The sequence below is a fragment of the Molossus molossus genome, unplaced genomic scaffold (assembly GCF_014108415.1).
Source record: "Molossus molossus isolate mMolMol1 unplaced genomic scaffold, mMolMol1.p scaffold_m16_p_3, whole genome shotgun sequence".
NCBI lineage: Eukaryota > Metazoa > Chordata > Mammalia > Chiroptera > Molossidae > Molossus > Molossus molossus.
This window is the reverse complement of record NW_023425366.1, coordinates 46,887,445-46,901,867: the sequence shown is the minus strand read 5'-3', so window position 1 is coordinate 46,901,867 and position 14,423 is coordinate 46,887,445. Positions and strand designations below refer to the sequence as shown.

The window sequence follows — 14,423 nt, the reverse complement described above, 5'->3', positions numbered from 1 at the left end:
CTTATATTAAACATTCAGAATAAATTATTCAGTACTTCCCCCATTTTTTTTTTTACTGTACAATAAAAATCTGGTTCTTCTGCAGTGCAAGTTCATAGTGGCATACTCAGTGTTTCCTTTGTAAATATTTATGCAACTCTCACTATAAAAAGGACTCTACAATTACAATAATTGACATTTATGAATAAACATGAGCATTTTCTATAGCAGATGATTTAAAACCTTTTTTTAGCCATAGATTGTTTTTCTAAAATAAAATTGTACCAGAAGCCCAATATTTTATACAAATAAACAATCTCAATTCACAACATGGTTGAAAAGTAAGACAATATTTGGGAAGGACTCACCCCTCATGTTAGCATTCATGCCTCCACCTGCAGATCCGTGGCTGTGACCGTGCCCGTGGTCACTGTGTCCATGCATATGGTGTGAATGGCTGTGATCAGATGAGTGACAGCTTCCTTGAGAAGCTCCATGGGTATGGTTATGGGCATGGCTAAAGGCACAGATACCAATAAGGTTTACTATCAGTCCTCCAACTGAGACTGGCTAGCAAGAGGGAGAAAAAAAAAATTTAAATTCATAATTTAAAAAGTAAATTTGTTGTTTAAAAATTAGTATACAGCTATATGTGTTTTCTGTCTAGTTTTGAAAATATTCATAGTAAAACCTTATTATGTTAAGTAAATCTAAATTTTAAAAAAGTAAATTTTAGAATATTAAAAAAAATACCAAACAGTGGTTGACAAGTAGAGGGATTGGAACTGCTTTAATTAAGTGACTATGAATATGTACTGGTTCATGACTTATGAATAAATATAAATAAAAAAGTTTTCTTTTATTTAAATAAACAGTTTGAAAATACCACTTTCTAGAGCAAGTATACACTATGCCTGAAACCTTGTTTACATTACTAAGTAAATTTCAATAGTCTGTAAGGTAATGATTATAATTTACTAACTAGTGGATTCCAAATAAATATAGTCTACTGTATCTTACAGTGTAATTTCCCAAAGTAAAAAAGGTACAATGGAAAAGCATACATATATAGTAATCTCTCATTTCTTTTTTTAAACAAAGTGAATGAAATTATCCTGATTTAATGGTAATACCCCAAAGGATAAACAAAGTTACCTACCCCTGATTATCCTTTTACAAAATGATTTTGAATAATAGCTCAGGGTGTTATTTAATTTACATATGTCTACAGTTTCTCCTTTAGAAAAATCCATTTGTTTTATAAAAAGAACATATAAAAATATGAGGGACAGATAATTTTAATTAATTTTCAAAGATAGTAAGAGAAGGAATTTACTTTTGTAAAGATGTTTGGAGCTTATTTTTCCTGTGACTCATTTGTCTGTCAGATTTAAAATTTTCAGTTAGCTTTAATAAGCTTGAAGAGGGTTAATGAATTTTGAATGAAACCAAATACTGCTTACAGAGATCCCATCATCTCATAAATACTTCTCTTCTACTGAGAAATACTTGATCTTTATATATTTCATCATAAAAAATAAAATAATGTAGAAAATGCAAGTCCTCTATAACTGTACTCCCAAAAGTTAGTCACTCCTAAGAGAATGATGTATTTTCTATGTACATAATAATATACATAAATATATACCTTTTTATTTATTTATTTTTTTAATCCTCACCCGAGGACATTTTTCAAAATATATACCCTTTTAAACCAAGGATAAGATTACATTATAACACTGCTCTGTAATTTTTTTCACTTAGTATATCTTGCAAATATTTTTCACACCAGTATTTATAGGTATAATTCATTCTTTTTAATAGCTACATAGTTCTATGAGTGACACATTTATTTAACTAGTCCTTTCATTGGTGGCCAGTTTCCCTCACCATTATAAATAGTGGTATAATGAATCATGCACCTTTATACACTTGTATGAATATTTCTGTATTAAATAATTAAAGATGAAAGGATATGGGCATTTAAAATTCAAAATATATTTCCAAACTGTAATCCAAAAACATTCTACTAATATATATTTCCACCAACAAGACTCATAATTGCTTTTAGTCATTTATCAATTAATGGCTAAGTTCCTACAAGCCAGGTGCTAGAATTTAAGAGTTAATGATATACAATTCAGGTCCTAAAGACACTTCACTTACATCTTACTTATGGAAGAATGAAAAATTATACAACAGTTATAACTCAATGTTGCTATGGGAATATTGAGAAAGAGAAATCTAACAAACTTTGAGAAAAGAGAGAGATTAAGGAAAAGTATTCCACCAGAGGAGATATACAAGCAAAGTCTTGAGGAAGGCTGAATGTCAGAAGCGAAGAGCAGGCTAACGACAAGAAACAGCATATGTAAAGGTAGGTCTGTAGGTATAGGTACAACATTAAAAGTTGCTATAGCAGTACAATAATCTACGGAGTTAAGCCTTAAAAATAGTATTTTTCTGATTCTATCTCTAAAAAATTTTTTCAGGTATTTAAAAATACACCTTCAAACAAAAACATTAAATAAGTCAGAAAGAAATCTATTTTAGAATGTCATCTAATTTTGACTATGAAAATATTAGAGAAAAGGATTAGTTAATTCTAAGAGTCAGGAAAAAAAAATAAAAAGAAAAAAAAACTACATTAAAAAAATTTAGCCTAGCCCTGGCCGGTTTGGCTCAGCAGTTAGAGCGTTGGCCTGTGGTCTGGAGAGACCCAGGTTCGGTTCCTGCTAAGGGCACGTACCTCAGTTGCAGTTTGTCCCCGGCCCTGGTTGGGTCGTGTGGGTGGCGACCTCTTTTTTTTTTTTTTTTTTATCCTCACCCGGGGACATTTTTCCATTTTTTGTACAGATAGAGTGGGAGGGAGAGAGAGGAAGAGACAGAGAGAGAGAAACATCGACGTGAAGGGACACATCGAGTGGCTGACACCGCACGACCAACCAGGGCCGGGGACAAACTGCAACCGAAGTACGTGCCCTTAGCGGGAACCAAACCCGGGTCTCTCTGGACCGCAGGCCGATGCTCTAACCGCTGAGCCAAACCGGCCAGGGCATGGCGACCTCTTGATGTACCCCTTTCACGTCGATGTTTCTCTCTCTCCCTCCGACTCTATCTGAACAAAATATCAAAAAATGTCCTCAGGTGAGGATAAAAAAAATTTTTTTTTGCCCAGTCCATCTCATGTGGCTCAGTGGTTGAGCATCGACCCATATACCAAGAGTTCACCAGTTCGATTCCTGATCAGGACACATACACAGGTTGTGGGCCCAATCCCCAGTGGGGCCATGCAGGAGGCGGCCAATCGATGTTTCTCTCTCTCTCTTTCTCTCTCTCTAAAACCATTAGGGAAAAAAAAAATTAAAAACAAAAATTGCCCAAACACCAGTGTGGAGTCTGGGCACTGGAGGGTGGAAAGAGGAGGAGGAGAAGGAAAAGGTGGGGGGGTGGCTCATTACAAAAAAGAGGCCTCAGAAGAGTATCTCAGCAGCCCAGGCAAGGGGGCCAAAAGATAAGGATCTTCCCTAGAGCAGTGGAAGGAAGGGCAGCAGGGTGTTTATCAGGGAGTAAAGTGTTTGAACTGCCAGGAGGGGGAAAATTTTTTTCTAAGAGTCAGCAGTATAAATAACAAGATAGGAAGTTATGTTGATTATGTTAATAAAAAATAAAATAAAACCTCCTTAGATCAATAACTACAAATATTTATACTTTAGCATAGAAAAAACTGTAAATATGAGCAAAAATTAAAATAGAAAAACTTACTGTTAACATATGTGTGTCTAATTCTGGAGGATCAATTAATCTAGCCACTGACTCCATAAACACAAAGAAAGCTATTACCATTAGAAAAAGTCCATTAATAAATCCAGAGAGAATTTCTATTCGGCCATACCTAAAAACGTAGAATATATTTTTAGAAAAGAAAAATGACAAACATTTAAGAAGTATAACATTATTACTTTCCAAATGAGGAAAACAAGTCCAAATTTTCAACTATATAAATAGTAAGATTAGAAAATTACCATGATTTAAATATACTAATATGTTCCAAGGTACTTTCTGGACATATTATCTGTTGAAATTTTATATATTTATCAACATATAAATGTTCCCTCTTTTACACAAAGCCTTTCCTATTTTTGTGCTCTGTATCTCTGTCACAGCACATAGATTTTGCTTTATACCAAAATCATTTGTATTTTTGACTCACTAATCTTTCAAAATATAAACAGTTGAAAATAAGAGCTAAATTTATTAATTTATTTAGAGTTGGTCTTATCAAAATATCTTGTACAAATAGGGGATTCTAATATTTGTTGAACTGAATCATTCATTTAATGAAAGGTTTTTCTTATGTATAGCCCTTCATTTTTAATACTCTAACAGCAAAGATGTGAATGATCATGTACATTCCATTACTTCAAAGAAACACGAGCAAAGAGCTCAGTATTTAACTGATTTTTGCTCTTTGTCTATGAGATTTGTCAGGGAGTACAATCTTAAGCTTACTTTCAATCAGTATTTATTAAATGTTTGGTTTATTTCCTCTTATCTAATTTAAATTAAAGAAAAAGAAAACTCAGAAAAATGATTTGTATTAAAAATAAAATTTCATTCCCCAAGATGGAATTTGCACTTAAGACTTTTTCATTATTCTACATCACCTTGATAGTCAGCGTACCTACCCATAGGAGAAAATCCGAGTTGCTTTCCATCTACTCATTAGGGCAGCAAAAAGTCCCATGACCAAAGCAGAGCAGTCAAAGAGCATGTGAAATCCATCTGAGATCAGACCCAGACTATTGGTCAACACGCCATAAAATAGTTCCACAAAGGTAAAAAGCTAAAATATGTTAAAAAAAAAAAAAAAAAAAAATAGGGGAGTGTGTTGGGAAATGCTGTTTCAAGAGATACTTACCAGAATTTAGTAAGGAGGATTTTAACACAACCCAAATTATTACCTTAATTATATCCAATCCTTACCTGAAGATATAACTGCCTCTTTAGTTATTTAACTGGCACTTCTACTAAAATGGCATTTCATATAAACTATTAAGAAACTAGGTTAATCAGATATGTCCATCTCATAAATTATTTAAAGGAGAGAGTTTTTAAAGTTTTATTTATCGGTCTTTAGAACTCAATAAACTAAGCTTTAGCACGTTAGCATCTGGTCAGTAGTGAGATCCTACAAAGAGGAGATAACAACTATAGAAACTACTATAGTTATTGATTTGAAACACTACACTAAACCAACATTTCTAAAATGCCTCAAAAACTATTTGCTTAAGTAGTCCAAATATGATCCTGTAATCTTTCTACTACTTAGACAAAATATAATTTTAGCCCATTTGTAATTACCAGAATTTTGGGAAATACTAAAATTACACCAGAATTGTCAATTAAAAGGTTATACTTTTAAGATATGCCACTAATATTTAAAAATCTTACCAGATTCAAACACAAGAAGTAAAAGATCTGTCTAGAGTCATTCTCCTCAAGAATTTGTTTTAGTGATTCCTTAATAAACCTAGGTATCGATTGGGAGCTATGCTGAAAAGCATCACCCATGAAGTTATATAGAGGTGTTCCTTCAGGAGAATATCCAATTAGGGTACCTTTCTGTCCTCTCTTAGAGGGAGATGATAAGATGTTAGCAGCTAAAAAGAGAGAGAAAAATATATTACAAAAGTTTAAAAGTTTAAACTATGAAAACCCAACACAGTATCTGTCAGCACTAAATGCAAGCACTGAACAAATTCCCAAATTGAGTACAAGAAGAAATTTGCTAAGGAGTAAAACACTTACAGAAAATGAAGAATATAGCGCTCACTACCACTCCTCCAGACAGGACATGTTCAGTGCTCTCCTGGTGTGCTGCTCTGTTCATAGCCCGAAGCTGGTCTGTTATGGGATGTGTCCAAAAATTTCCAAAAAGTAGAGCACTAATAAAAATGGCGAAGGATCCATAGCGAGCACATTTGTTAACTTCTATTTTGACTGAACAAATGGAATCGACGTAGAAATCCAGGATCATGACAAAAAAGATAACCGTTGTGAAAGGCATAATGAGAGAAAACCAAGACTCGACTTTACTCTAGAAATTAAAAAAAATTTTTTTTGGTCAATATCATACAGGTATAAAGTTCACATCTTTTAAGATGTTCAAGTTAATCCCTTTATGTGTGAACAAATATTCTCATATTCAATATGATTTGTAAAATGCCAAAATATAAGAGATAATAAGATATTCGCACATTTCCCCAATATTCCCCAAAGTATTAAAAACAAAAGCATTATGGTTTAATAATTCTATGAATAATAGGTGACTCATTAGCCTTGTGCCCAACACATGGTGGGTATTAAGTTGTTTCAACTGATTCCTTTAAGCCACAGGCATGGGAGAGATATATACATGTAATGGTACTTGATTTGATTTTTTTATAAACAATAAAATAAACTCTCAAAAATTTTCAAAAACTACAAAGACAAAGCAAAGATAATTGAAGTTACTTGCAACCTCAAATTGAAATAAAATACAATGCACCAAACTAAAAGTTATAAGAACTAGCAATTCATTTTACTTATTACCAATAAAATCCTGATCTTACCTCAGTTGTCACAGAAAGAACAATGACCCATGGGCACAAGAGAAGCACAGAAACGAGATGGGATAAAGCCTGAAGACGTTTGGCTCCCCCAACATCTATAGAGAGCTTTCTGGAAGCTGTATGAAAACCAACTTTACAACACAAAGCCAGGACTAGCAACAATACTCCACCCTATGAGCAAAATTAGATAAGTCTCATTAGAAATATACACAATAATCATTCCTTAAATATATAATATTTGAAGAGATGATGTAGTATGTTTTTCCATATCCCAAATTCCTGAACCACTTTAGCAGGTGGTACTGTAAAGTACTGGTAACTTTTTAAAAACACACTTTTAAAGTTACAGTTGTTAGCGTTTCAGAATCTTTGATCACATTAGATCAAAGAAAAGAACGTACCTTGTGATCTGCCACACCTAAGAAGGCAATGGCTGTGTAAAGCATGTGAGTTAGAGCACTGTCATGATGTCCTTCGGCTAAGTGAATCGGAGTAAAGGAAAAAACTGCAAATATTAACTCAATGCCCTGAAGTCCTCCTGGAATTTTTGGCACATTATCTTAGGTTGACTAGACTAGTCTAGAAACCCCAAACCTGACTACCCTCAATAATTTTCCTTAAAAACAAAACAAAAATAATTTAAAATTTAATACTGGGATATGATTAATAACTTGGATGGTCTGTGTTCCTTTTGTTGTCTCCAAAACAATTATAATACTGCTTAAGATATAACTGTTACATTTTAGTACTCAAAAGACATGTGCATACATACTGTAAGTAGAACAAAGGGATAAGTGCAAGGACCTTCCTTGGACCACGCCTATCCCATGGAATTAAGGTTGCTCTTTTAGAATGACTTTTATTTATTTTATTTTATTATTATTTTTTTTTCCTCACCTGAGGACATTTTTCCATTTTTTGTTCAGATAGAGTGGGAGGGAGAGAAAGAGAGAAACATTGACGTAAAAGGGACACATTGAGTGGCTGCCACCCGCATGACCCAACCAGGGCCAGGGACAAACTGCAACCGAGGTACGTGCCCTTAGTGGAAACCGAATCCGGGTCTCTAGACCGCAGGCCGACACTCTAACCACTGAGCCGAACTGGCCAGGGCTAGAATGACTTTTAAAATCAGTCCTAAATCTGTTTCTAAGTCATTGATCACATAACCCTCATCAAAGCAAGCAAAAAACAAATGAGAAAGAGTGTGTGTGTGTGTGGGGGGGGATAGCTGAGTCACAAGCAACCTAGAGTTTTTCAAAGTTATTGCACCCTCTTTCACTGTAACAAAGTAAATTGATATTAGATAACTAAGAAGTTTTTGGACAGTGAGTATCTGTAACCAGAAGAATAAAAAATGGTGTTCTGAATTCTGCCAAATGAAGTAGACAAAGAAAGATGTATGGATAAGAAAGAACAAGTTATGTTTGCAGAGGAAAATGAATACATATATTTGACTCAAAAGTTGGGTTTACATAAGAGAAGAGTGGGGGCTGAGTTGGAAATAATAACAGAGCAAGAGAGTGAGTATCAAATTAAAGAATTTGAACTTTCTTTTCTGGCAAGAAGATGTTAAATGTTTTTCACTTAATCTAGAAAATGTTTAATAATTGCCAGTGACTTCTAAAACAACCATTTAAAGTATTAAATTACAAGGGAGCAACCAGATTATGTTGAGTGGCAAATCATTTCTTTCTTTTTCTTTTTCTTTTTTAGCATGAGGATGATTTAAAATACTTTTACTGTCCCTAAATTTCTGACAGTTTAATTCAGTCACTCCATTTCCCATTCTGCTAGTCTTCTATTTTTCTACAACACTAAATAACTCTGATCTATTGCAAAAGGATACGGTGTTCAGCCATTTTAGCCATGAGGTCATCATTGTCGAAAAGCAACAGGCAGATCACAGCAATAATAAAAAAAGCAGCCCCCCTTGTCTGAAAATGAAGAGAATACTCTAAGAATGGCTTTATCAAGAACTGATTTTTAAGACCATGAGCACACAAATGCTAAAAAAAAATTTTTTTGCAAATATTTAAAGTAAAGTAACACCTGACATTAGAGCCCTTATACTATACTATATAAATTTACAGTATTAATAGTAAGGTAAAAGTCAAGAGCTCTACCAAATTCTGCAGGATATTTTAAAGTATTTAAGACATAATAATGACAACTTCAATTGTCTACTTACTAATATGGCTAGCAATGTTACCATGCATTGTTACTTTGCAAATGTTACTTTGCTTCTGGTTGAAAAGTCCAAGCAGGTAAAGAATAATTAGTAAGGATTTATTTTATTGTACAACATGTAAGTGATATAGAAGACAGTTCATTTACAATAATATCAATATTCGAGTTACTATTCTAGGGAAAAGAACTAAGAGACATGTTAAGAAAACTAGCAAAGTTATTTCTGATATCTAGTAAAGGTGTAAGGCACTTAACAGCTGATAAACTTTTTATGTTCTCATTCCAGGGAAAGGATTTTTACAAAAGAAAATTACAGAATGACATACTAGTTTAGTTTATACAAATACTTCAGTTTATACAAAAGCAATTTATTTTATTTACATATTTTTGTTACAGATGTTTTTCCTTTTCCCCCCATTGACACCCTTCTCCCTGCCCCCCCCCCCCCAGTATTGTTGTCTACGTCCACTGGTTATGCATATATGCATGTAAGTTCTTTGGTTTATCTCTTCTCACTTCCAAAAGCAATTTAAATAGCATTATTATATATCCTATATTACAAATTTGCAGGTATAATACCAGATACTTCCATTAAATAAATTTTATAATGAAGTGAGGATTCTATTCTACTCATTTTGTGATTACCATGACACTTAATAAATTATTATTGTTAGATATATATATATATATACACATATATATGTGTGTGTGTGTGTATATATATATATATATTTTTTTTTTCAATCCTCACCCGAGGATATTTTTCTATTTATTTTCAGACAGAGTGGGAGTGAGAGACAGAGAGAGACAGAAACATCGATGTGAGAGACACACATCAGCTGGTTGCCTCCTGCATGACCCCAACCAGGGCCGAGGACTGAATCGCAACTGAGGTACGTGCCCTTGACTGGAATTGAACCCGTGACTCTTCGGTCCGAGGGCCGACGCTCTAACTGCTGAACCAAACTGGCCAGGGCTTGTGGTAGATATTTCAACAAAAGTCAGTATACATAAACCATACAATTTAAAATTTCATAATTTTCATTGAATCAGAATATAGCAACATCAACAACACTTAAATAGGGAGAATGTAATCTAATCTTTTATTAACAGAGAGGGCAACTGAAAATTTTGCAGTGCTTTAGTCATAACTAGAAAAAAAAATAAAAACCACCGGGTCCTGTATAGGACCAAGATTCATTACTGACACCAATGAGATATAATTCTCACTTCTGATTGTTGGTGCAGCAAAATTTATTTATTTAAAAAATATGTTTTCAATGATTTTTTTAGAGAGAAAGGGAGAGATAAAAATATCAATGAGAGAGAACCACTGATCAACTGCCTCCTACACGCCCCCTATCAGGGATTGGGCCTACACCCCAGGCATACTTAAATTATTTAAGATGAATAGGGATGACTAGTTGGCAAAATGTTGTATAAACATAAAAAAGTGTTCATCAGACTTTAAATATAACAAGTTCTTAGGTATTTCCCAAAAATGATGTATGGGGATTAAAAATGAGGTGGGGAAGGGTTCAGGTACAGCATAAAGGAGATGTTTGTGGTGATCAATCAGTTTTGTATCTTGACTGTAGTGGCGGTTATATGAATCTACACACATACAAACACACACACAAGTGTATTTATAATTGGTGAAATCTACTTAAGGTCTATGGATTGTACCAATGTCAATTTCCTGATTTTGACATTATAATTGAGTTAGGTAAGAAGTTACTACTGAAACTGAGTTAAGGGCATAAAGACGGCTTTACTATTTGTGCAACTTCCTAAGAATATATAATGGTGTCAAAAATGAAAAACATGCCCTGACCAGTTTTTCTCAGTGGTTAGAGCATTGGCCTGTGGACCGAAGGGTCTCACGTTTGATTCCTGGTCAAGGGCATGTACCTTGGGTGAGTATTAACAACAACAAAAACATACAAACAAACAAGAAAACAAAAACAAAAGGTTTTAAGAAAAATTGACAATTAGTAGAAAAAACCCCTGAATTCTTTCAAATGGTAAAATATATTAATTTATTGCCTTGGATAACATTTCATATGTATACTTTCAATTTTCAAGTAGCTAATAATGGAAAATTCTACCTTTGATGGTCCTCCTCCAGAACTAGTGAACAAAACACTGAGTAGTGAGATAACAACAATATCACTGTGTTCAAATAGCAGCAAAGTCCTATGAAAATAAAACATTAACATTCATGAAATATATCTGATCTTTATTTTAAAAAAAGCATTAATTCACCTACAGTAAAAGAAAAGAATATTTCTTCTTGATTTCATAAAACATTGAGAAAAATAAATAGGTATGGCAGCTCTGGAAAATATTTTGGCATTATCTACCTTAGAAAGACTGAAGCTACAAATACTCAACAATACTACTCATAGAATTATATCATACAGATTTCTTGTATCTGTGTACCTGGGAACACTTAAAAGATACCACCATTGCTTGCAGTAGCCTAAAACTGTAACAACCTAAATGCTCACTGATAAGACAGATGATATAAATTAGAATACATCCATTAGTGGACTATTATACAGCAGTAAGAATGAATGAAGTTTCATGGATATACTAAGAAATACAGAACTGCACACTTTAGAAGTGCTATAGAATGAATGTTTGTGTGCCCTCCCCCATCCCATTCATATGTTGAACCCAATCCCTAATGTATCTGGAGGTAGGGCCTTTGTATGGTGATTAGGTCAAAAGGTAGAACCCTCATGAATGGAATTAGTACCCTTATAAAGGAAACCACAGAGAGCTCCCTTGCTTTTTCCACCATGTGAGACAGCTGTCTATGAATGAGGAAGGGGTCCTTCACCAAATACTGAATCTGTCTAACCTTGATCTTGAACTTCTCAGCCTCCAGAACTGTGAGAAATAAATGTGTTGTTTATAAGATACTCAATCTATGGTATTTTGTTATAGCAGCCAAAATGGACTAAGACAGAAAGAGTGAATTTTACGCTATGTGTTATCAAACTGCAATAAAAATGAATGAACCATGTATATATACACATACACATATATACACTCTACATGCATCAAAATGGGCAAATCTTAAGCATAAAATTGATGAAAAAAGTATGCTGCAGAAAAATACATGCAATGTATTTATATAAAGTAAAACACTTGCAAAGTTAAACATGAAAAAAAGGAAAGAAATATGTACACGTATGGTAAATCTATAAAGAAAACCAAGAGAGCCCTGGCCAGTTTGGCTCTGCGGTTAGAGTATTGGCCTGCAGTCCAGAGAGACCCAGGTTCGGTTCCCGCTAAGGGCGTGTACCTCGGTTGCAGTTTGTCCCGGCCCTGGTTAGGTCGCTCGGGTAGCAACCACTCAATGTGTCCCTTTCACGTCAATATTTCTCTCTCTCTCTCCCTCCCACTCTATCTGAACAAAAAATGGGAAAAAATGTCCTCAGGTGGGGATAAATAAATAAATAAATAAATAATAAAAAAAGGAAAACCAAGAGAATACAAACAAAACTTAAGATGCTGGTTACATCCAATGGCAGGGGGAGAGGGTATATAATCAGGAGGGCTCCAAAGGTGCAGACTAGTAAGATTTTATTTTGGGGCTTGGGTGATATATGAATGTTCACTTTATTATTTAAACATTTATTTATATTTACTCTTAATTTAATCCTCACCCAAGCATATTTTTCTATTTACCTTCAGATAGAATGGGAGGGAGGGGGAGAGAGGGAGAGAGAGAAACATCAATGTGAGAGAGACACATCGACTTGCTGCCTCCTGCACAACCCCGACCAGGGATGGAGACGAACTGCAACTGAGGCATGTGCCCTTGACTGGAATCCAACCTATGACTCATTGGTCTGCGGGCCGACACTCTACTGCTGAGCCAAACCATCCAGGGCTATATTTACTCTTTTATAAATACAAATATTTAAAAAAATTTTAAATCACCAGTCAAAGGGAGCTTATAGAATCTAAATAGTAACAGATTTTCAGTTGCTCATTAACCATTTTTTTCATTTTTCCTCTTTATCTCCAAATCTGTAGTGAGAACATAACAATGACAATTTCAGTCTTATTAACATTTAGGAGATTACAATTTAAGAAAATAAATATAGCTTGGCTGGTGTGGCTCAGTGGATTGAGCGTCGTCCCATGGACTGAAAGATCTGGATTTGATTCCTGGTCAGGGCGCATAACTGGGTTTCAGGCTTGATCCCCAGTAGGGGGGCATGCAAGAGGCACCAATCGATGTTTCTCTCTCACATTGATGTTTCTATCTCTCTCCCTTCCTCTTATCTAAAATATCAATAAAACACATTAAAAATATATATATATCAGTAGAATAATACGAAAACAAATTAAGACAGTCTATGAAACGCCAAAGGAGTCTTTTTCATCAAGAAGTTGTGTGATGGTTTTAGTAAAAGAATGAGAGGGGCAGTGTTGGCAGAGGAGCTAGTGCTGTGAAGGGTTTTAAGGGCAGGAAGTGGCTAACTCAATAAGGAGCCAAGTAAGAATTTAAGAATTTTCCCCCTTCCTTCCCTATCCTTAACACATAGGGACAATGATTTAGTAACATATAGACCAAAATATCATGAACTAGAAATTTAAGATATTAGAGAAGATAAGCAATACCACCAATCATACTCAAGCATAAACTAAAAAAGTGCTCCCCAAGCTGAGGATGCTGTGCTGTCATGAACAGGGATATGACATTTGGAATTATGTATACTCTGCATCTGACAAAGTATAGGGTAAACAATCCAAAGGTACCCAGACCTAGAAGTTGTTCTATTGACTGGGAGAGGGAAAAGGACTTTTTTAAAAAAGTAATTTTATTTTTGTTACAGATCTTTCTCCTTTCCCCCTCAGATACCCTCCTCCCTATCCACCCCCTCACCCCAAGCACCGCTGTCTATGTCCATTGGTTACCCATACATACATATAAGTTCTTTGGTTTATCTCTTCCTTCCCTCACCCGCCCCCTTCCTCTGAGGTTTGTCAGTCTGAACCATGTCTCTGTGTGTTTTGTTCTTCAGCTTTTTTTGTTCATTAATTCCACAAATAAATGAGATCATGTGGTATTTGTCTTTCTCTGATTGGCTTATTTCACTTAGCATAATACTCTCCAGGTCCCTCCATGTCATCTCAAAGGATAAGAGATCGCTCTTTCTTACAGCTGTATAGTATTCCATTGTGTATATGTACCACAGCCTTTTTTTTCTTTTTAATCCTCACCCAAGGACATTTTCCCATTTTTTGTTCAGATAGAGTGGGAGGGAGAGAGAAACATGACGTGAAAAGGACACATCGAGTGGTTGCCACCCACACGACCCAACCAGAGCTGGGGACAAACTGCAACCGAGGTACGTGCCCTTAGCGGAAACCGAACCTGGGTCTCTCTGGACTGCAGGCCGATGCTCTAATCGCTGATCTAAACCAGCCAGGGTGGGAAAGGACTTTTCACAAAGCATTTCCCACCTGTCACTTTTTACTCTGTCATGCCACTATTCTGAGTGAGATTCTTCGGAACATCCATCATCTTATTCCTTACCTCTTATCCTCATACTCTCCCCCACCCTCATCAATGGCAAGGTACTTTTTCTTATACTTTCACTCATTAAATAAAACCCT

The 14,423-nt window shown here is 34.9% G+C and overlaps 1 protein-coding gene across 2 annotated transcripts in view; it reads right to left on the bottom strand.

Moving 5' to 3' along the window:
- SLC30A5 (solute carrier family 30 member 5) overlaps positions 1–14,423 on the bottom strand; it is a 29,620-nt gene that overhangs the window by 6,182 nt on the left and 9,015 nt on the right. Inside the window, exons 5-13 of one of the 2 annotated variants that reach the window (XM_036280357.1) lie at positions 10,892–10,979; positions 8,443–8,530; positions 6,995–7,071; positions 6,594–6,764; positions 5,791–6,079; positions 5,434–5,642; positions 4,668–4,825; positions 3,745–3,874; positions 348–549 (exon numbers count right to left, since the gene is read on the bottom strand). In XM_036280357.1, the coding sequence (XP_036136250.1) occupies positions 348–549; positions 3,745–3,874; positions 4,668–4,825; positions 5,434–5,642; positions 5,791–6,079; positions 6,594–6,764; positions 6,995–7,071; positions 8,443–8,530; positions 10,892–10,979 (1,412 nt within the window). The remainder of the gene's footprint in view (positions 1–347; positions 550–3,744; positions 3,875–4,667; positions 4,826–5,433; positions 5,643–5,790; positions 6,080–6,593; positions 6,765–6,994; positions 7,072–8,442; positions 8,531–10,891; positions 10,980–14,423) is intronic. The other variant, XM_036280358.1, reaches the window with a different exon arrangement.